Source organism: Giraffa tippelskirchi, chromosome 10 (assembly GCF_054371585.1).
Source record: "Giraffa tippelskirchi isolate mGirTip1 chromosome 10, T2T-mGirTip1v1.2.pri, whole genome shotgun sequence".
Taxonomy (NCBI): domain Eukaryota; kingdom Metazoa; phylum Chordata; class Mammalia; order Artiodactyla; family Giraffidae; genus Giraffa; species Giraffa tippelskirchi.
Window position 1 is genome coordinate 96,625,308 of NC_137284.1, and position 24,066 is coordinate 96,649,373.

The following is a 24,066-nucleotide window of genomic DNA, read 5'->3' on the forward strand; positions in this document are numbered from 1 at the left end:
ATCCGCTGGAGAAGAGATAGGCTACCCACTCCAGTATTCTTGGGCTTACCTGGTGGCTCAGCTGGTAAAGAATCTGCCTTCAATGTGGGAGACCTGGGTTTGATCCTGGGTTGGGAAGATCCCCTGGAGGAGGGCATGACAACCCACTCCAGTATTCTTGCCAGGAGAATGCCCATGGACAGAGGAGCCTGGCAGGCTACAATCCATGGGGTCACAAAGAGTCAGACACAAGTGAGCGACTTAAGTGCATCACACAGCACAGACTATTCAGTAAACCTTGAAAATTTGTACCTGTGTCACTAGTGTGAAACTATCCGTTCTTTGTGAGAGAATTTCTACCCAGTAATTCATGGCAATTTGGGATTAATTTGGAGAGCTCAAGATTTCTGCTTTAAAATTGCACCTGGCAAGCAGCACCTAACATACAATTTCTCACTAAAGTACTTTTGAAAAGGGATAAAGCTTCATAGTAACAGAAAAAAATAGAACTGAGGTTTTCCTTGGGCAAGAATCTAGAAAAATTTTTCACTAACTTGAGGAGCAAGAGATTGTCAGATTTACTTATTTGAGGCCTACCTGAGATGAGATAGGAAAACATTGTTATCTTTCTCTTATCCATCTTTACTAATGATTCAAAAAAAAAAAAGCAAGATTTACAGCAGTTAGAAAATTGAGCATACATCCTTTACTGCTTCTGCTTTTGGCAGCACCATGATACTCTCCTCCATCCCCTGTCAGCACAGGTCCTTCCACAGCTGTTCAGAGGTTGGATCCTAGAAATCCCTGAGCAGAGATCATGGGCTTTGGTGAGACTGTGCTGCATCAGGAAGTATATTCTATCCGCACTCTCAGTGGGCTGGGTACAGGAGCATCCTGCTTCCTGAGTCTGCAGTTCAGCTCATGCACTTGTCCGCCAAGGGAAACAGCAGGGCCTTGGTCAACTGCAGCCAGTGCTGGATCCTGGAGTTGAAGTAGAAATTATAGACACCAGCCTGCCATCCATCTAGTGACCTAATTCAGCTGGAAAGTCAGTGGACAGTGAGTGAAATCAGTAATGGTCCACACATCCTGCTTTACTGCAGAATTCTTCCTGTCGCTTCACAGTAGATAAATACCCATGACAACTTAACATTATACTGTGGAAGAATACTGCAGAAAAGAACAAAACCATCCTGAAAACTCAGAAGAACACAGCTTAAAAATAACTTTAAAAAAAAGAACAAAGAACTTTAGGAGATTATCTTCATTCTCTAGAGGATGCAAGGAGATAGATTGTGAAAGCAGGGCAAGAAAGCCATGGTAGAGGTCAGGATAAGATGAAAAGGAAAAGGGTTGGAAAGGAGATGGATGAGGCAAGGAACTCATCAAAGAACAACCAAAAATGCAATGGCCTCATTGAAATTGTACTTGAGATCATAAAGAGCAGAACAGAGGTGATAAGTGAAAGTTCCATTCAGGGTTGTGAGTGTAGAAGAGAAGGACAGAGTTAGGGTAATGATGAAGGGACAGGTGTCCTCACAGAGCACAGCAAGGGAATTTAAGCCTTACAGGTGTGCCTTAGAACTAGAAGAGGAGAAATTAACAAAAGCATAATGGAAGAAAAATTTTCCAAGCTGAAAAAAGTTTGCACATGTCCAAAGGATTTACCCTATTTCATTTAAAATTGGGAGAAAGAGACCATAACTAGATAAATCTGGGCAATGGGCAACACTTTTTAATGACAAGAACAATCTATGTATCCCCAAGCTTCCCTGTCACATAGGTACAAATGAGAACAGACTATGCTATAATAATTCTTCTTTAATAAAAGCTTACCCCTGAAGTCTTGTGGTGCCATAGCCTCACTACCTAGAAGCAGAACCTCAACTGAACTTTCTAGGATATTATCTCTCCTGTGTCTCTGAGGGAGGCCCTGTCCCAGAGACACGGGAGAGATAATATCCTAGAAAGTTCCTGGCTGGCACCTTTACCACTGTTTGGTTTTCAGATTCCCAGTTCCACGGAAAACAGCCCAGGCCAGTCACTGCTGAGCTCAGCCTCTCATGTTAGGATCCTGATGTTTGTCCGGCAGCTGCAGCCATGTCGTTTTTCTTCCAGACATGCTAGTCTCTCTGTTGCTGCCCTACCCCCACTGTGAATCCAGCTCTTCTCTTTTTTATTGAAGGCTTAGCAGTGGTGGAATAATATTTAAAATAAGATGAAATCACTGGTGGCTACCAGGTAAATTGTCTTTCAGAGCCTAAAACTCAGTCCCCAGTGCAACATCAAGGGGCCCCTTTAGGATCTCTTCCTTCCTTAGCCCATTGTCTGACACCTAGTTGGTCAAGCCTGGTTTCCCTTCCCTTTCTAGGAGCTCGTCTAAACATGTCAGGGTCTCCTGGGAGGCCAAAGCTCAGGTCTTAAAGACCCCAGGTAAGGAAGGAGTTCCCTTTTCCTTCCATGCCAAGGGCTTTCCCTCAAGCCTTCCTTTCATAGCTCAGAATCTGCCCTTTCCTGTAAGGAGCCAGGGGCATAGTCACTGTCAAAAGTCCACTTTGGTCACCCTCTAGGATGTGACCTTCCCTGTTATGTAAAAGGGACAAACTGATCAGAGCACAGTAGGGCAACAACAGCACAAAGATACGCATCCATGTCCTTACACTGTCCCATTGCAGATTAAAAAGAAAAGACCCTGTTGTGTCTAACACTTTTCTAAGTCTGGGCGGCTCAGTCCTCATATGAGCTTCGTCAACGGTACTGGTTAGGTTGGTGCTTCACTGTGTGGGTCCTTTCCTGCCAAACCTTTCTAGGAAAAAACCTCCCCAGCATGGGAGCACAGCGCTAGATCATGGGGATGTGGGAGGCTGATCTCCACCCCAGTTTCACTCCAAACATCACTGCCCTTGTCCTGCATAAAACATCATTCACTGACTTTCCATCCTAGTACCCACTACATCTCCACCTGTTCTTAGATGAGATATTTTTATACATGAGGATAAAGAGTTTTTAAAATCACTATAGGCTTCCAAGAAGGAGACTTTTTTTTTTTTTTACCAAGGAAAAGTGATCAGCTAGTCTCTACCTAGATTTCTGGAATTCAGTGCTTCAAAGAGTGGGATTATATAGAGAATTGATCCAAGTATTTTATCCTCTTGAAGATGTCTTTTATGTAAAAAGTCAACACAAAGGTGTTCTCTGATATACAATAGGTAAAAAGATAGCACTCCTGTATGCTTAAAAACCAAATACATGCATATCAACTGTGCAGAGAAGAAAACTGGAAGGAAACAAACATATTATAGTGGTTGCTTTGGTGATTTCTATTCTGCTTCTTTATTTTTCTTTGTATTGTCCAAAATTTCCTGAAAAACATTCACTGCTATTTTAACCTCTGAAAAGTAAGAAAAGCATTGGGAAAATTTGAACTAAAGAGCATCTGTAAAGGATAATAATAAAAAAATTACAGAATATCTATAAAGGACAAAATACACTAAGAACTATGTTCCCAGGTTGTATACTGAACCTCAGTGTAGAAAATGGAGCAAAGAAAGGAGTATACTTTTTCAAAAAAGGCCCTCTCTTGCTATAAACATGTAAATACTGTGTAAAATATAAAATACTATGTTTGTCAGTGTTCACATTAAAATGAAAGACCATATGCCCAGTGAATGAAGCCAATCCCTAAAAAAAAATACTTTGCATCTTTTGAAAGGCAGAAAACAATCAGAAAGGACATTCTACACCGTGTACCACTTTTTTCCTTAGCATTTTTACCTAAGGTCTTCTCTTGGTTTATTAATAGGTCGAGCAATATCATAATGTCATTTTCCATGGCCCAGAAGGGAGCTTGCAAGACTACATCGCCCATCAGCTTGCACTCTGCCTGAAGGTATGGGTTAACCACAAACCGTCTCCTTTTCTTTGAAAACACGAAAGAGTTCAGAACTAACCACACTCTTTTCTTATCACAGCACAGACAAATGGCTGCAGGATTCCCCTGTGAAATAGTGAGAGCCGAAGTGGATGCTGATTTCTCCAAGGAACAGCTAGTAGATCTGTTCATCAGTAGCGGTAAGACCATCTCAGCAAACTGAATTGTGATAATCAAAAGGCATGTTTGTCAATTAAGCCATTGCAAGGAAAAAATGTTGTGCTTGGGGGTAAATTTAAGTAGACTGTTCAATTATGCCACAGCTATGGGATGAAAACTGGGAACCCTGGTGACACTTGTAAAAAGCCATTTCTGTACATGTCATTGCATCTGTTCCACATCCTGCATTCTGTTTATAAATTATCTGTTTGAAGTGTAATATATAGCTGTCACAACGGCACCCCACTCCAGTACTCTTGCCTGGAAAATCCCATGGACGGAGGAGCCTGGTAGGCTGCAGTCCATGAGGTCTCGAAGAATTGGTCACGACTGAGCGACTTCACTTTCACTTTTTACTTTCATGCATTGGAGAAGGAAATGGCAACCCACTCCAGTGTTCTTGCCTGGAGAATCCCAGGGATGGCGGAGCCTGGCGGGCTGCCATCTGTGGGGTCGCACAGAGTCGGACACGACTGAAGCGACTTAGCAGCAGCAGCAGCAGAGGATACCAAAGGAGGGGGTGGGTGGTGGGAGCAGTCCACCTTAGTGAAACTATTATATCATTGGTGCAGTTTTGAGTTAATTGCACAGTGGTAATAAGCGATCGATTTTTTAGTAAATTTTATTATTCATAAATTCTGTACAACAAAGCACCCCTTATTGCTGCACCTGGGGTGCACTGCTTTCTCCACTTCATTCTTAGTATGCCATTGACCAGCACTTTGCTAAACACAAACCATGCATTAATTAATTCATTTCGACTTGCCCGGTGACTCAGCAGGTAAACAATTCTCCTGCAGTGTGACATGGGTTCGATGCCTGGGTCTGGTAGATACCCTGGAGTAGGAAATGACAACCTGCTCCAGTATTCTTGCCTGGAAAATTCCATGGACAAGAAGAGCCTGATGGGCTACAGTCCAAAGGGTTGCAAAGAGGCAGACACGACCAAGTGACTGAGCACACTCGGTCTCCACAACAACCCTATGCAAGTTGGTTTTTTTTCCCCACTCTGAGAGATTCTAGTTTAATTTGTCTAAAGTGTGGAATGAGCACCAGAATTTAAAAAAAAATTTTTTTTTACTGGAGTTATAGTTGATTTACAATGTTGTGTTAGTTTCAGGTGTGTAGCAAAGTGAATCTGTTATACATATACATGGATCCACCCTTTTCTTTTTTTAGTTCTTTTTCCCATATAGGCCATTATAGAGTTTTTATTTATTTTTGGCTGTGCTGGGTCTTCATTGCTGCATGCAGGCTTTAAGTAGTTGCGGTGTGAGGGCTTCTTATTGTGGTGGCTTCTCTTGTTGTAGCTCACAGTCTCTAGGGTGCCCAGGCTTCAGGAGTGGTGCTGCACAGGCTTAGCTGCCTCATAGCATGTGGGATCTTTCCTGACCAGAGATCAAACCCATGTCTCCTGCACTGGCAGCTGGACTCTCAACCACTGAACCACCAGGGAAGCCCCTTGAGTTGGTATTATTATCTCTATTTCAAAGGTGAGGAAACAGGCATAAAGAGCTTCAATAACTTGCCACAGCTACACAGTGGCAGAACCATGATTAAACATATTAAATTAATACAGCATTTTTATGAATTCCCCATCTTAGGCTCCAGAGCTTAACACCCCCAGCTTCAGCACAGGCAGAGTTAGTATAACCTTGCGGAGTATCACATGACTTGTGAAACAAAACTGAAATGGAGCAGCCTCTGGTCTCTCCGGGCTCAAAACCTCCGAGAACCTGGGGATGGGGTGAAGGAGAGAGGTGGTTGTGAGCTGAGTTAGGATATGATAAAATGCAAATTCAGGTCTCTTCTTTAGGGGAAGAGGTGATTCTCATCTTTGGACCTGTGATCAAGGGAGATATCTAATAGCTGGTGACCAGGCTGAGGAAGAAGGAAATTACCAGGAGTTCCTAAGCCAAGAAATACAATTAAGAGGCAGTTTAGAGACGGACTGAGGAGTCCACAGGCATAGAAGCACATTTTGGGGATAGGGAAACTCCACCAGAATCTGAATGTTGCTCTAGTACTCAGGCGACTCTTTACCAGAAGGTAGTGAGTAAGTGACAGAAAACTGTTTTCTCTGACAATACTAATAAAAGCTAACGTCTGTTGACCTTTATCTCTGGTAAGCCCTATTTGGGGCTTCCCTGGTAGCTCAGACAGTAAAGAATCTGCTTGTAATGCAGGAGACCCTGGTTTAATCCCTGGGTCAGGAAGATCCCCTGGAGAAGGGAATGGCAACCCACTCCAGTATTCTTGCCTGGAGCATTCCATGGATAGAGGAGCCTGGCAGGCTATAGTCCATGGGGTTGCAAAGAATCAAACACAACTGAGTGACTAACACACTTATGCCCTATTCTAACCTCCCTGGTTTATAAACACTTGAGACAAGAGGTTAAGTGCTGGCCCATGGATGCCACAGCGAGGACACAGCAGTGCAAACTGAAACCAAGCAGTCAGAATCCTGAACCTGACCTGAATCACTGCCTGCTGCTGCTCCTCTAAAGCTCATCTGTGCCCCCCATCTTCCTCCCTCAGTTTTATAGCAAAAACCCCTTACACTTTTTCAATATTCAGTCTTTCTTCATTTCAGAGTAAGAAGTTAAAACATTGTGTGTCTCATCCTGTCAGGGTAGACAGCAATTAGACTGAACTCTGCTCTAAGCTTAGCTAAAAAAATAAAAGAACTGAAAACAGTGAATTAGGTCAAGAAGGATGCTAAGGTGGCTAGCTCAGCTTTTCTAAATCTTTGAGGAGCACCTTACTAAAAATAACTCTTCTTCCTAATTTCCCAATTTGGTGATTCTCTTGGCCCCCACACTTGGAACTCAGGTCGCTTTCTGAAAACCTAAATGCCCACAAGTGCCGTAAAGCTACATAAAGGGGTGAAGCAGGCTGGTGGGGGCAGGAGGGAGGGAAGCCTGTCTCTATCTCCATGAGAACAGCTGCTCTCAGCTCTAAGCAGCTGAGTGGAGATGCAGTTTCATGGGTTTTGTGACTTGCAGGAAGAAGCAAGAAATCCAAGTTTTTATGTGAAAATTTGGGAATTTGTTCTTCAGTGTTTTCAACTATCTTAATTTTTAAAGCTATGTTAAGACCATCTAGAACCCCCCAGGTCCTCTGATTCACGGAGCACTCACTCCTGTCCCAGAGCCAGTCCATGGTCATGTCCTGCCAAGTGGGCCCCAGTGTGCCTTTTTCATCCATCCCCGTCGGTACCATGCTACTTCATGCCTCCTTTTACTCTGTCTTGTCTACTTGCCTGTAAGTGGCTGTTCTGCCTACCTTTTCTCCTCCCTGAACATCCTTCACAGATCACCAGACCCCTGATTAGAAGCTCTTTGTGATTCTTATCCATTCTTCCATCACCCACTGAACGAAGTCAGTGCCACTCGGTCTTCCATTCTAGGACATTGTTCCACTTAATTTGTCTATTTGGCCTTTTTTAATTTTTTGAGATATAACAGTAAGTGCAAGATATACAGTGTGTTGATTTGATACCCATATATTACAAAATGATTACCACTGTATCATTAGCTAGCATCTCCATCACCTCATATAACTACCATTTCTTTCTTGCAATGAGAACATTTACTGTTTACTCTCTCAGCAACTTCCAAGTATATAATAAATACAATATTAACCCCCTAAACTTATTCATCTTATAACTGAAAGCTTGTATCCTTTGACTGGTATCTCATTTCCCTCACCCTCCAGACTTTGAAAACCTCCATTCTACTCTGTTTCATCAGTTTGGCATTTTTAGATTCCACATACAAGTGATATCATGCAGTATTTGTTTTTCTCTGTCTGATTTAGCTCCCCTAACATAATGCCCTCAAGGCCCATCCATGTTGTCGTAGACAGCAGAATTTCTTTCTTTCTCATGGCTGAATCATATCTTAGTGTATATGTATGCCACATTTTTGTTATTCATTCAGCTCCTGATGGATGGTTAGATTGTTTCCATATTTTGTCTCTTGTGAATAATGCTGTGATGGACACAGGTGTGCAGATATCGCTTCAGGATCCTGATTTCATTCCCTTGGGAGATATGCCCAGAAGTGATATTGCTGAATCATATGCTACTTCTGTTTTTTAGTTTTTTGAGGACCCTCCCTACTGTTTTCCATAGTGGCTGCACCAATTTATATTCCTACCAACAGTGCCCAAGGGTTCCCTTTTCTATACATCCTTACCATTTGTTAACTCTTTAGTGATAGCCTTTCTAACAGTTGTTAAGTGATATCTCATTGTGCTTTTGATTGATGTGGATTGGTGCATTTCCTAGATGGTTAGTGATGCTGAGCCTGTTTTCATGTACCTGTTGGCCATTTGTACATCTTCTTTGGAATATCTGACTCTTTTAAAAAAATAGATATCTAAGCTCCAGCAGAATATAGTATTTCTTCCTCACATGTCCTTTGCTTTTCCACTCTCCATATCTTTGTTTATTCTGCAGCTTTCATATAGAATTACTCTGAAATTTCATCTAGAATAAACACACAAACTTTCATTTGCCCCTGCCCGCTACACACACACATACCATGACTACCGCATGGCAGGTACCTGGTAAAGTACTGTGTTGTATGTGACTAGTTAAAATCAGACATGGCAGTCCCTGTTTTAAATACTCTGAGGACACCCCAAATAAAGGCTTGTCTGATCTCTCCATATATGACAACTACCTCTGATGAAGAGCAGTAAGCTTTGTTTACCTCCGTGTCCCACCCAACTGTAGTTCAAGGCAGTGAGGCTTATTTGGGCTTTTATGTTCACCCCCACACACAGTATGAGCTCCTTGAAGGCTAGTAATGTAGCTTTTTCTTCTACTTCACCTTGTAAACTGATTGCCAATAATTACTTGTTGAATGAGTGGCTGAATCTCCTGATTTAAGAAATAGGCAAAGAAAAACGGAATGTTAATCATACTTAGTTGTCAACAAGTAGAAGAACTTGCTTACAGTGGAGCTAGAAAGAAAAAAGAGAGTGTAGGAGTTGTTGAGTCAGTACTTGCTGCTGCTAAGTCACCTCAGTCATGTCAGACTCTGTGCGACCCCATAGACGGCAGCCCACCAGGCTCCGCCCTCCCTAGGATTCTCCAGGCAAGAATACTGGAGTGGGTTGCCATTTCCTTCTCCAGTGCATGAAAGGGAAAAGTGAAAGTGAAGTCGCTCAGTCATGTCCGACTCTTAGCGACCCCATGGACTGCAGCCCACCAGGCTCCTCCGTCCATGGGATTTTCCAGGCAAGAGTACTGGAGTGGGGAGTACTTGATGACAGGGCATAAAAACAGAATGAATTGGATTTGAAAAAGGTTTTCAAATGATAGACTGAGTCCAAAAATCTACTCTCTTATGTAGGAAATAGTATAGCATCTCCAAGTATTAAAGGAGTTTTATTCTGTATTTGGCTCAATAATTTACAAGTATCAAATATCCTCTTTCTTTTTTTTTTAATAGCACAAATAAGACACAAACACAAGACTTTTACCTGCTAAGACCTTGAATGCAGTTACCCAAGTTAGCAAGCGGAGCATATTGTAGGTTCCTCATTTGCCTTCTTCCCCACATCTGGTCAGTCCTCATTCCTTTTGAATCTACTTCCTATATCTCATCTCTGAGATGAGTCCCTGCTCTCCAGTCCCGCTGCTGCCACCTGTCATCTCTGCTCAAGGGACTGTGACACTAACCCTTCTTGTTCTTCCGCTCTTTATCCTTTCACAAGCACTCCACAAGCTTCCAGAGGGCTCACCCTAAAATATAAAGCTGCTCATGACAGTTTCCTGCTATTATACTCTAGTGTCACCAGAATAGACACTGAGGGTCTCTGCATGTCATGTCAGGAACTTTACAGTCTGGCTTCGGATCTTTCCCTCGCTGCTGTCCATCCTCAGCTTCTAAAGCTCCATCCATTGTCACCGTCGTTTTCACGGCAGCAGGACCCACTGCCCTTGACAGGTGGCCAATGAAGAGATCATGGAGAAGGTACACTTTGAGTACATGGGGACACCAGAAACTTCTGAGGCAGCACCAGGGAATCGCAAGTGAGCCAGAGGGAAGGACCTATGGATAGTGTGGTGTCACTGTGTGTAGTGCAGAAAGCCCCCAGCAGGGAATTTTCTTTTGTGGTAAAAGAAAGGGAGATGGAAAAGGACAGAGTAGAGAAGGCTGAGATCTGGGTCAGAGAAAAGGAGCTTCAAGGCTATTCTACTTAAGCTTTTAGAAGAACAATGGGACTGAAAATATCTATCCTCTTGTCTCTCTTTTTTTTAACCGAGAAAGTAAATTGATTGAATAACATGACTGCCGTATGAGGAATGTGCTGATTCATAAGATGTTCTAAACTTATTCCTAGTTTTTAACCTTATTTTCTCAGAAAAAAAAAAAAAAAAAGGTTTAAACTACATTGATTTAGCTGGGGGTAAGAATGTTGAGCTTTCCTCTTCCAATGAGCATAGCACATACATTTCCATATATGTTCCTCTCTATGACTCTGTAGAAGAAAGCCAGTGAAGAGACAGAGAATGAATAAAAGAAGTGTATGACCAACAAAATACAAGAAGGAAGAGTAGCAGATTTTTAAAAATAATTAGCTTTAAATTATAAGTTTTAAGAATCTAAAACTTATGTGGATTCTAAAATGGTGCCAGTGAAGAAAGGAATGTAGAACAGAAGATCAGTTCAAGAATGACATAGTACTTATACCTGCAATGGGTATTTTGTTCATTTTAAAATAACATCTTCCTTCTCGTATTGGCTTTTGTGAGGAACTGTCACGTCACATGGCTCAGTTATTTGGTAAGGAGGGTGTGAACGTGTATTAGAATTGGGTCAAATTTCTCCTCAGTATAAGGTATTGAGTTAGGTTAGCAAGAAAGACACTTGTATAAATTACATGTGACAGTAGTAGTAGGAAAAAAAACATTAAACACTCAACTGGTATTTTAAAACAATGCTTAGAATTCCTGAGAAAACTTTCTACTTCCGAAGTAATAAAGAGGGAATTACTGTAATAATATACGTAATTGAAGTCTACATAAATGAGATTTCCTCCTTGGACCCTGCATTGCTAGAGGCTCTTTGCAGACCTGTCCCTTGCTTCTCATCTGGACTCAGAGCATCATCCCCACTGAGCCTTGTTTTAAATGGACAGTGTAAAAGATGGGCCACGTCCATCCCCAAAGTGTAGAGTGTGGACTTGGGTTCCCCTTAGACATGAAGTAATTTGGGCTTAACTATAAATGTGATGTTATTTTTAAACCAATGAGTCTTGCTCTAGAACCTAACTATCCAGAACTTTGAATACAAGGGTGTGCAAAATTGAACTATAGCCCTGAGCCTAGCCAAGGAGATATCTGATTAAGATTACTGATCTCTGGGGAGGAGCAGAGATGATACACCTATAAAGTTAGAAGAAAGGACAAAAAGAGATTAGTTTCAGAAGTGGAGTTTTGAATTAGCAGAGGGGAAAGGGAATTGAAGCCTTTGACTGTGTGGATCACAATAAACTGTGGAAAATTCTTAAAGAGATGGAATACCAGACCACCTGACCTGCCTCTTGAGAAACCTGTATGCAGGTCAGGAAGCAACAGTTAGAACTGGACATGGAACAACAGACTGGTTCCAAATAGGAAAAGGAGTACGTCAAGGCTGTATATTGTCACCCTGCTTATTTAACTTATATGCAGAGTACATCATGAGAAACGCTGGGCTGGAAGAAGCACAAGCTGGAATCAAGATTGCTGGGAGAAATATCAATAATCTCAGATATGCAGATGACACCACTCTTATGGAAGAAAGTGAAGAGGAACTAAAGAGGCTCTTGATGAAAGTGAAAGTGGAGAGTGAATAAGTTGGCTTCAAGCTCAACATTCAGAAAACTAAGATCATGGCGTCTGGTCCCATCACTTCATGGCAAATAGATGGGCAAACAGTGGAAACAGTGTCAGACTTTATTTTGGGGGGCTCCCAAATCACTGCTAATGGTGATTGCAGCCATGAAATTAAAAGACGCTTACTCCTTGGAAGGAAAGTTATGACCAACCTAGATAGCATATTTAAAAGCAGAGACATTACTTTGCCGACAAAGGTCCATCTAGTCAAGGCTATGGTTTTTCCAGCAGTCATGTATGGATGTGAGAGTTGGACTGTGAAGAAAGCTGAGCACAGAAGAATTGATGCTTGTGAACTGTGGTGTTGGAAAAGACTCTTGAGAGTCCCTTGGACTGCAAGGAGATCCAACCAGTCCATCCTAAAGGAGATCAGTCCTGGGTGTTCATTGGAAGGACTGATGTTGAAGCTGAAACTCCAATACTTTGGCCACCTGATTCGAAGAGCTGACTCATTGGAAAAGACCCTGATGCTGGGAAGGATTGGGGGCAGGAGGAGAAGGGGACGACAGAGGATGAGATGGCATCACCAACTCGATGGACATGAGTCTGGGTAGACTCTGGGAGTTGGTGATGGACAGGGAGGCCTGGCGTGCTGCGATTCATGGGGTCGCAAAGAGTCGGACACAACTGAGTGAGTGAACTGAACTGAACTGAAAGGGAATTTAAATGGCCGAATTTCTAGCAACAGGCCAGAAGAAATCTCCAGCTATAACATGGCATGAGTGGCCATCTTGTGTCTCCACAAACCCTGATCAGAGGCTGAATAATCCTTCAGACCCAAAGGTGTGATGGGTTTCTGCTTCTGTGGGTGGTTAATATTCTAGAACTAAAACCATGTTAAATATCTTGAACCAGACATGCTATTTCACAACTAAAGCGAAATTTACATTTGGATGAACTTGTTTTAGGATGTTGAACTTAAGTGGTCAGATGGAGAAGTAGGAAAAATTGAACATACGCAGCCGAGAGTGTTGAAGACAAAGCTTTTCACCAAAAAACAACCCAGTCTATTTGATCTGGGATCGATACCTTAGGGGAGACCGATATCAACAAAATCGAGGTGGAAACCCAACCCAACTGTTACGAACAGCACCCCATGTACCTTTTGTCTAGGGCACAAGCTGTGCATTAAATGTGGGATTAATTGAGTCACTATAAATACAATCCTTGCTTATGGGCCCGGGAGAGTAAGTTGGCATCTTTTTCCAGGAAATCTCCTACAATCTTATAAATTCATTTATCTCCAGCCAGAATCCTTCCTTGCTGCCTCCCTCCCTCTGGTCCAGCCCCTGCTTGACATCTCAGGAGAGATGCCTCATTCATCACACACTCAGGCTTGAGACATAGCCCATCACCACCTGTCCTGCCTCAAGTGTGCTCCCACTCATGTGCTCTCTGCCTTCATTCACTGCATGGCTGCTCCTCCGGTGGGAACTTCTGAGTTGCCTCTGATACTCCCTCCCTGCCCCCCTCTCAAGACAGTCAACCATTGAACTTTGTTATTGGTCAGTGACTGTCGTGTCCAACCCTTTGCAGCCGCATAACTGCAGCATGCCAGGATTCCCTGTCCTTCACTATCTCCCAGAGTTTACTCAAACTCATGTCCATTGAGTTAGTGCTGCCATCCAACCATCTCATCCTGTCACCCCCTTCTCCTCCTGCCCTCAGTCTTTCCCAGCATCAGGGTCTTTTCCACTGAGCTTTGCTGACTCTCTCAGAACACCCTTTTGTTCTGAGCCTTGGCCCTGGAGGAGGCTCCCATTACCCCTTGTCCTCACCTCAGAAGTAAGAGCCTGTAGATGTGTTCTCTTGTTTCTTTACTCTCCCATCAGTTCTACTCACCAGAGCAAGATCTCAGAGGAGGAGGGAAAATCGTGTTTCTCCCTACCCTGAAAGACTTCCACTGACTCCCAGAGCTGGTAGTTTCTCCCTTTCAACATGACATCCCGGGCCTCCCACTTTTCATTTGTGGCTGGGTTCTGAGGCTTCATATCAACCAGTTTCATGCAGGCAGCACACAAAATGCCAGTGCCCCAGGCCCAGCACTGACCGACTGCATCACAGCCTCTCGGGATGGATCCCAGGTGACTGCAGAGTGTGCCGCAGAGTGAGGACACTGCCTGTCACCCTGCTGCCCACAGATGGGGCTCCTGGGTTCCATCCCGTTGATGTGGCTTTGCCCCTGAGCTCCCAGCCCATCCTGACTGGGGGCCTGCGTCAGCTTTGAGCTTGCCTTCATGCCACTCTTGAAACTACTCTAACCTTAGTTTGAGGTTCCAGTCCCTTCAGGGACTGAGCCCTGCCTGGAGTCCATTCTTCCGCCTATGCCATTTCTTAAACCTAGAAAGCCTTCTTCCGATCTGTCAAGATGCCATTCTTCATAATGGGTCCAGTTTAAAATGCCACATTCCCCCAGTTAGAATCAGTCACCTCCAGCATGCCATAGTGCTTAGCATAGTACACAGGGCAAGGGGGCAGTGGAAGACATTGTTGAGTTGCAAGTACATGTTCCTGTAGGCACATTCTAGCTGGACGCACAGCTTCAAGGCTACTGGAACTAGCCAAACACTTCCCTGGAGGCTCAGTGGTAAAGAATCCACCTGCCAGTGCAGGAAATGTGGGTTTGACCCCTGTGTCGGGAAGATCCCCTGGAAGAGGGCATGGCAGCCCACTCCAGTATTCTTGCCTGGAGAACCCCATGGACAGAGAAGCCTGATGGGCTACATTCCACAAGGTCACAAAAGAGTTGGGCATGACTGAGCAACTAAATAACAACAAATTACATGTTCCTGCAGACACATTCTAGCTGGATGTAGCAGCTTCAAGGCCACTAGAACTAGCTGTACACTTAATCCAGATCAAGGAAAAACTAGAGACCTTCAGTCCTTAGTTACAGAAAAGCAGATACCTAAACCATTCAACCTTTTGTTTTTTTTTTTTAATCACTGGGTATAAAAGTTTTGTTAGCTTATCATTAATATTTTTTAAAAAACTATAGGTTTATCATGTGTGCTTAGTCGCTCAGTCGTGTCCAACTCTTTGCGACCCCATGAATCACAGCACGCCAGGCCTCCCTGTCCATCACCAACTCTCGGAGTTTACCCAAACCCATGTCCATCGAGTTAGTGGTGCCATCCAACCATCTCGTCCTCCGTCGTCCCCTTTTCCTCTTGCCCCCAATCCTTCCCAGCATTAGGGTCTTTTCCAATGAGTCAACTCTTCGCATGAGGTGGCCAAAGTATGGGAGTTTCAGCTTCAACATCAGTCCTTCCAATGAACACCCAGGATTGATCTCCTTTAGGATGGACTGGTTGGATCTCCTTGCAGTCCAAGGGACTCTCAAGAGTCTTTTCCAACACCACAGTTCAAAAGCATCAATTCTTCGGCGCTCAGCTTTCTTCACGGTCCGACTCTCACATCCATACATGACCACTGGAAAAACCATAGCCTTGACTAGACCTTTTTTGGCAAAGTAATGTCTCTGCTTTTAAATATGCTATCTAGATTGGTCATAACCTTCCTTCTAAGGAGTAAGCATCTTTTAATTTCATGGCTGCAATCACCATTAGCAGTGATTTTGGAGCCTCCAAAAATAAAGCCTGACACTGTTTCCACTGTTTGCCCATCTATTTCCCATGAAGTGATGGGACCAGATGACTGAGCAACTAAATAACAACAAATTATGTGTTCCTGCAGACACATTCTAGCTGGATATAGCAGCTTCAAGGCCACTAGAACTAGCTGTACACTTAATCCAGATCAAGGAAAAACTGGAGACCTTCAGTCCTTAGTTACAGAAAAGCAAATACCTAAACCATTCAACCTGTCTTTTTTTTTTTTAATCACTGGGTATAAAAGATTTGTTAGCTTATCATTATTATTTTTAAAAAAACTATAGCTTTATCATGTGTGCTTAGTTGCTCAGTCATGTCTGATTCTTTGCGACCCTCTGCCAGGCTTCTCTGTTCATGGAATGCCCCTATGCAAGAATACTTTAGTGGGTTGCCATGCCCTCCTCCAGGGGATCTTCCTGACCCAGGAATCGAACTGGGGTCTCCTGCATTGCAGGCGGATTCTTTACCAGCTGAGCTGGTAAAGCCATCATACTTCCATAATAAATGTAGTTCTGAAATAACACTTGACCCTGAGAAGCACAGAATGTGTTAGCACTCTTTACTGAATAGCCATGTTGAAGGAGATGTGGCACATGCCAAATGCTAGTGTACCCACGCCCACAGAAACAACTCGATGGAGAGGCAGCTGGTTTTGTTTCTGGTCTTTTAGTTTTTAAAGCTTTATAGCATCCAGAAAAGCTATTTTAGTCTCAGAAGAGATTAATTTACAGTGTTCAAGGAGTTCTCCGCATTTGTGTCTATAGTAACATGGAGGTGGAATGGGTGTAATGAACCATCATAAGTGTTTGTGAAAAGTGGAATTACTTGACAAAATCACAGCTGAGTACTCTAAATTGATCTTTTCTCAAGGTTAATTTAGCTAAGACTAGGGCATCTTAGAATCTTCTAAAATATTAAAAAGTGATATAAATTTTTTATTCATTGCTATCTAGTAAGTATTATAGATGTATTTCAACTACAGTATTAACAACATTTGAGTGCTTAGCAGGTGCCCAGGCAATCTTTCAGTTACATTTTATCTACCAATTTGTCTAATACATATAATAATAATCCTCCATTTATGCAGTTCAGGCCCCCCGTCTTTAGTGTGAGGACCCCTAAAATAAGAATCACAAGACCCAGATTGTGGTCCATCCTTAGCACTGTTTCTGAAGGCTTGGTCAAATCTCCTTAACATCTCTGAGATCTATGAAATGAAAGGAGGGATCTGCTTGTCTCTGAGGTCCTGTCTCCATAATTTTATGAACATTTTACATATGTATAATTTAAAGGATTAAATTTAATTTATTAAAATTTAAAGGATTCAATCCTCATTGAAGGATTTTGACCCTTTGTATTCTGAAATATCTATCTATAAAATACATACTACCTATTTTTATAGATCAATGAATAATTTAAAATGATAATTTAACCGCTGACCAGGTCACAAAATAGAACATCCCTAGCTTCCAGAATGGGCCCACGTCCCCACCCTTCTTCACAAACCCTTCCTTCTGGAGGTAGCCACTTTTCTTGCTTTTGTAATCATTTCTTTGCTTTTTAAAAACAGTGTTACTATCTATGAATTCCTAAAGTATATGTTCATGTTGCCAGTTTGAACTCTAAATGATGGTGTCATATTGTTTGTATCCTTGTGTGATTTGTTTCTTAATATACCGTTTGTGACAGTCTTCCATGTGGCTGCTTGTAGCTACAATTTGTTCATTTTCAAATCCATTTTATGAACATACTTTCTATTGTTGGTGGACATTTGGGTTGATTCCGTTTGGGATCTGTTATGTAACTAGTTAGTGTCGGATCATTGTGTGTGGGGGTATCCTCAGCTGCATTCAGTAATTTCACACTGTTTCCCAGAGTATACTTTCCCAGCCATGTCAGAGCCCCGTGTCACATCATTGCTAACATGTAAACTTTTGCAAGTTTGTACGTTTCTGTCATTTTTATGTTTTAATTATTGATCATTTAATCATTGATACATTTTAATCATTGAATTTCTGTTTTGACCACAGCATGTCTGATCCCAGTGAAACAATCTCCTGCTAACAAGAAAATCATCGTCATCTTAGAGAACTTGGAAAAATCTTCATTGTCTGAGTTACTGGGGGACTTTTTGGGACCTCTGGAAAATCACAGCACTGAAAGCCCCTGTACCTTCCCAAAAGGTAAAGATAGTGGAGAGACCACCCCAAGAATCCAGCTGCCTTAAGAGCTTTCTAATCTCTGTCTCCTAGAGCATACGTTACCCCTCATGGCCGTCTTTCCTTCACTTGTTTGAACTTGTTCCCTGCTATGGTTTCCTGACACTGGACTGTTGCTTTGGTTTGTTTTAGGAAACGGAATGTCTGAATGCTACTACTTTCATGAGAACTGCTTTCTGATGGGAACCATAGCCAAGGCCTGTCTCCAGGGCTCCGACTTGCTGGTGCAGCAGCATTTCCGCTGGGTGCAGCTGCGCTGGGACGGCGAGCCCATGCAGGGGTTGCTGCAGAGGTTCCTTAGGAGGAAGGTTGTGAATAAGGTAACAGACCACACGCAGCCCATTGTTGGGAAAGGGTCCTTGACATCCCCTGGCATTGCTATCAGGCAGCCTGGGCTTGAACTCTGCCACTTAACTGTGTGGCTTCTGGCAAGTAAAAACTGGGGATAGGCAAGGGTCAAGTGGGCTTTCCTGGTGGCTAAGACAGTAAAGAATCTGCCTAAAGTGCAGGAAATGTGGGTTTGCAGGAGACTCGGGTTCAATCCCTGGATCAGGAAGATCCACTGGAGGAGGGCTTGGCAACCCACTCCAGTATTCTTGCCTGGAAAATCCTTTGGACAGAGGAACCTGGTGGGTTCAGTCCATGGAGTCGTAAAGATTTGGACACAACTGAGTGACTAACACTTTAAGGGTTAAATAGGATAATGCATGTAAAACTCATAGCAGTACCTATACTATGTTAAGTATTTATAAAAAACAAATAGACTTCCCTGGTGGTTCAGATCTGAGCTTCCAGTGCAAGGGATGCAGGTTTGATCCTCGCTGGGAAACTAAGATCTCACATGCCATGTGGTATGCCCTCCCCCCCAAAAAAAAGAAGATAGGTTTTACTGTTTTATTAACCATTCTCAAGGGGTCTCCCTGAATTTAAATGCTATCTGAGACTAGATTAGAAAATTAATCATTCTTCTTAAGGACAAGCTACTGTTTCCTTGGAGCCTTCATTATCCATCTAGTCAAGCTAGTTTTAGTATTTTTTACATTGCACTATAGTAACTATTAAAAAGTCCTATGAAAAAATTAGAAATCTCTGTTGACACATTTTTAAGAAGAATAATCACTTTTAGTGATTTTTCATAGTAAATATTCTGCATTCTATCAAAATAACAAAATTAATTTAGTGCTTACCAAATTGAGCACATTATTCTCTAATGTTATATTCTTAAATTAGGCCAGTAGCTAAGTGTCTGGGTGGATTTGAAATAAAAGAGCTCGATTTAGCACGATTTTATTGTTTAATCCTGCACAGTGGGCCACACCTGGAGGACAGGATCTTTATTGTATCAGGAGAGGATGTTAAGCTGTAGGTAATACGACACCCCACTGTTAGCTGCTTCACACACAAAAAGAGGCTTTTTTTCCTTACATAACCAGATGCCTTGCAGTAGGCGGTGCTGATGTCCATTCACACCTTCGTGATGTCAGGTCCCACGTCTGGGTGAACCTCTTGGCCTCCCTTCAGGACTGCCTGGCTTCTGCAGGGCTTCCGGCACCACACCCTCACACAGACTTGTTCACAGATAGGGAGCAGGATGCCGCGCTGTGCAGAGAGGGAACTTAGGCTTCTATTGCCTCCTCCTTATCAGGGGCACAGCATCTTTTTCTAAACTCCCAGAATCAGAAGACTTCCCCTTAATGGTTCATTAACCAGAACTGGTTTCATTCCCACCCTTCTGCCAGAGACCTTGGCTAGAGCTATCTTCCCAACACCAGAGTGCTCCACCAAGTTCCTGAACAAAATCTCTGTGTCTATCGTGTTAGAGCATGTGAATGTGCATGCGTTCACTGGGGGAGGGTGGTGGAGGGAGAGGGGTGCGGCAGGAATGCCTTTGGTAATTCAGTGAACAGTCCCTGCTAGTGGTGATTTCAATTAGTACCTGAAGTTCCTAATTGAATCAGAAATTGTCTGCCCCAAGCTCTGCTAAAGTCAGTTGCCTGATCATAAATACACACTTTTGACCAAAGCATATCTATTATATGACCTCAGCCAGTAGGAAGAAAGGTGAGATAAAGACAGTCATGGGTTTGTAGCTTTTCAAATCATTGATGCTTCCATTAACTTCATCACTATTAATGTTTAAATCTTACTGCTAAAAAACTCACCTGAAGAACTGCAAAAGATACCAGTATTTTTCTTAAGACTTTATTATTTTTAGAGCAGTTTGCGGTTTACAATAAAATTGAAAGGGAGATATAGAGATTTCCCAAGTACCCATTGCTCCTCAAATGTGCATAACTTCCCCCATTCTCACCAGAAGGCTGCATTTTTTCATCAAGGAGGAACCTACACTGACACAGCAAAGTGCCTGGTTTATCTAAGAAAAATATGGAATGCTTCATGAATTTCTGTGTCTTTCTTGCGCAGGGGCCATGCTAATCTTCCTTGAAATCTTCCCTAACCCTCTGCCTCTTCTGGCTCTCTGGTAAACATAGTTTGAAAAGGATTGATTTTACTTATTTTGAAAGGAAAGTTCTAATCTTCAAGCTCTACACTTTCCTCCATTGTGTTTGAGGATGGGCAAGTGGGGTGTGCTGTAAGGAACAGAAAGTGGGGAGGAAGGGTAATGTGTTTAATTTACCAGGAACCACTTCAAGTAGGTTAATAAAAGGGATTCCTGGGGTAGGTATACAGGGGGAATGAAGACAACTGCAAAACAACAGAAATCTTGTAACTATAGGATGGAACCAAATCTTTGGGGGTGCTTAGAAGCACACTGGCATGTGATCAAAATTTCTTCTTCCAGTTTCTCACAGGAATAAAAGTAAACAGATCTTTTTTTGGAGAAGACCAAGCTTCTAGTATTTAATAAAAAATAATTGTACCTTCTTTAGTAGGAAATTGAAAGCAAAAGAAAGTGTTAGTCACTCAGTCGTGTCTGACTCTTTGCAACCCCATGGACTATAACCCACCAGGATCCTCTGTCCATGGAATTCTCCAGGCAAGAATACTGGAGGGTTGCCATTCCCTTCTCCAGGGGATCTTACCCACCCAGGGATTGAACCTGGGCCTCCTGCATTGTGAGCAGATTCTTTACTGTCTGAGCCACCAGGGAAACTCAAGGAAATTAATATTCACCTATTAATTGTAGCCCATGATCTCATTTTCACTGGAAGACTATCAGAGAAAGTGGGAAAAATATGATCCTCTTTTGAAAAAATGGGAGGTTATAAAAGATCCCAAAGCCTCATGTGACACAGTGATGTCACTTTAATGAAGCTGCTAGAATCACTGAACCACTCTTGCATTTTTTCTATTCCAAATTCTATCCCTTGATGTAGGATATACAAACATTCACATATTATCCTCAGTCTTAATATCATAATACCTTGGTAAAGTAGAGATTTACATGAATGTGTTTCTTATAAAAATAGTTAATTGCTATATCTGACTTCTAAATATTTGAGAGATTTCTCTTCATAGTATATAAACTTTGACCTTTTGATGAATCCTCTGTAGTACCAAAAAGGGACTCTTGAATAAGATATAATTCTAAAAAGAATTGCTCCCATTCAACCAAGTGTGTTACACAGTATTACTTAAAATTTGCACATTTTAACATTTGAAAACATATCTTCATGCTAGCAGAGTTGTGTATATTTTAAGTTAGCATTTTAGCTGAGACTTTCCTTCTAGGGAAATTAAAAATAAGACAAAGTGAACATGCCATAGCTTCCAATATGCCATCTTATCCATATTAAAATATTTAATGTCATTTTTATTTCATTTATTCAAAATCCTTTTTTGAACACCTACTATTTGCAAGTCCTTGGGAGATATTCTGTACACATGTGAAAAGTGATTTCTTCCAACACTGATGTTTAAGAATTCATCCCAGTAAGATACTTCATCCAGGCTGTCTCACTGCACTGACATGTCTGCATCATGTAACAAACTACAGATCTGTATCTCACGCTAACACACATAACAGGGTATGTTATTACCTAATCCCTCTTTCACCCACCCCAAGTGAAGATAAGATCAGATTTGGCTAAGTTTTGTTTTATAGATGTAAATTTTTATAGTTTTAACTTTAGATGGTTAGAAACGAAAGGACAATGAGCACTGTTCTAACCCAAGCCCCATCTTCCTCCTCTCTGCCTCCAGTTCAGAGGTCAGGCGCCCTCCCCCTGCGACCCCGTGTGCAAGACGGTCGACTGGGCCCTGGCTGTGTGGCGCCAGCTCAACTCGTGCCTGGCCCGCTTGGGCACACCGGAAGCACTTCTTGGGCCAAAGTATTTCCTGTCTTGTCCTGTAATTCCAGGGCATGCCCAAGCAACAGTGAAGTAAGTGTCATTGGTCCTTCTTTGCCTTTAAAGTATTTAAAGTAGAGCCCTGGCCAGTTGGGAATGTTTGAGAGTGAGAAAGCTATGCCACTCCTGTCATCAACATGGAAAGCGGAGCCCTGCCCACTTGTCAGAGGACGACCATGACTTGTGTGCTGGGCGGTTCCTAAGGAAACCATTTTTGCTGAGACTAGATAGATCGCAGGTTTCCTCTGTTTTCAAAACTCTCATCAGAGCCATATGTGGCTTGCTGTGTGCAGTGTCTCCTGAGGGAAGGCCCACATAAGAAATTCAGTCGAGTACCCTGTAACCAAAAAAAAAAACAAACCACATTCTACTGATGAATTGAAAAGCTTTCTCTTTTATTAATGATACTTATGTACTTATATGAGTAATAGCTCAGGTGGTAAAGAATCTGCTTGCAATACAGGGGGCCCGGGTTCAATCCCGGGATGAGGAATGTCCCCTGGAGAAGGGAATGGCTACCCACTCAAGTATTCTTGCCTGGAGAATTCCATGGACAGAGTAGACTTATAAACTTACTATATTTTCCTTTGTAGCAGCTTATAAAAATAGACATATATACAGTAAGGTTAATGACATAGAATATCAGAAGGAAATTGAAAGGAGGAAGGAATTTGTCACTATCCAACTTCCTTAGTAAGGGTTCTGTGATTCGCTCTTAGATTTGATTCTGTACTTTCTGGCATCCTAGGCAGAAATCTATTTTGGAAAGCAAGGGATGCAAGTAATATGTCTTCTCTATTGTAATACAAACTATCAATTTAATAACAGCTAATTAAGGGAGAAGTGCTATATTAAAAAATACATAGTAATTTCTTGTTAAAAAGCAGTATATTTATTCATATAATTACCAGATTCTTATATCATGATTACCTTTGAGTCTTTTTTTCCCTTTACATCCAGAATCTCAAGATTCTTAGGAGCTATATTTGACTTTTCCTCTCTGCAGCACAGTCATTGTCAAAAACTAGAGGCTCTGAGACTTGTACCCTATTTGCAAGCTGAGAGGTTAGCCTGCTGGGTGCAGGATGCTGGGTCAGAGGCCAGCTCCTCATCACTCAGAGTACAGCCGCAGCCCAGCTATCTGCACTATCTGCAGTGGTTTCCCCAGCTCCTCAAGTCCCACAGGGTGATGCGTAGCAGCCCAGGTGGATGCTGGCTTTAGCAGCAAAGTTGTGGAACTGTGAGCTTGGGAATGCTGGCAAATCTGCCCACCCCTTGCCCTGGAAGGAATCATAACTTTCATCATCCTAGTCAGGAAACAATCTGCCCTCTGCTCCAGAAGGAGACATTATCTCTACTTCCCAAGTCTGTGTACACTGCTAATATCCTTGAAAAGATAATCCAGAACAGCTGACACGAGAATACAGAAATGCCACAGAGACCTATCTCCCAACAGCCGTATTAAGGAACTGCCTTTTTAATTGTTTTTTTTAGCCAAAGCTTATATCTTGACCTCCTCAGCACCTTTAGGAGTAACTGTGTGCTCTTTTTTTTTTTCCTGAATTACATGTCACTCTACATTAACAGAGAAGCTGATGATAGATGCTTGATACCGGGTAATAGTTTCAAAGTCTTGAAAGGCTTATGCCAATATCTAATAGCTTTGAAAACTTTCCTATTCTAGGTGACGTAGTTTTGTCTACAGCTGTTAATGGTATTAACTGTTTTTTAATGCTACAACAAAGTATAATCTTTTTTGAAGGAATTTTGATTGGCATTGAGTGCTCTAAATTTGGATTAAAGCCCTGCAGCAGCTCCAGCTATTAATGCAGAGTCCACCTGAGGCAGTGGCTGATTGGCCCCATCCCCTCTCTTCAGGGCTCACCTGCCATGTGCAGACACCAAACTCCTGCAGAGCAGGAAGATTTAATTTGCTAGTGATCATGAAATGTATCCTGAT

At 42.3% G+C, this 24,066-nt stretch overlaps 1 protein-coding gene, 1 long non-coding RNA gene and 1 pseudogene across 4 annotated transcripts in view; 1 reads left to right on the forward strand and 2 right to left on the reverse strand.

Moving 5' to 3' along the window:
• CTTNBP2 (cortactin binding protein 2) overlaps positions 1 to 24,066 on the forward strand; it is a 163,298-nt gene that overhangs the window by 124,813 nt on the left and 14,419 nt on the right. For all 3 annotated transcript variants that reach the window (XM_081537840.1, XM_081537839.1, XM_081537838.1), the window contains exons 13-17: positions 3,782 to 3,868; positions 3,951 to 4,050; positions 17,608 to 17,760; positions 17,929 to 18,116; positions 21,961 to 22,139. In XM_081537840.1, coding sequence (XP_081393966.1) covers positions 3,782 to 3,868; positions 3,951 to 4,050; positions 17,608 to 17,760; positions 17,929 to 18,116; positions 21,961 to 22,139 — 707 coding nt within the window. The remainder of the gene's footprint in view (positions 1 to 3,781; positions 3,869 to 3,950; positions 4,051 to 17,607; positions 17,761 to 17,928; positions 18,117 to 21,960; positions 22,140 to 24,066) is intronic.
• LOC145524918 (U6 spliceosomal RNA) lies at positions 20,176 to 20,254 on the reverse strand (annotated as a pseudogene).
• LOC145524843 (uncharacterized) overlaps positions 21,840 to 24,066 on the reverse strand; it is a 61,399-nt gene continuing 59,172 nt past the window's right edge. The window contains exon 8 of the long non-coding RNA XR_014067878.1: positions 21,840 to 22,443. This is a non-coding gene — a long non-coding RNA (uncharacterized LOC145524843). The remainder of the gene's footprint in view (positions 22,444 to 24,066) is intronic.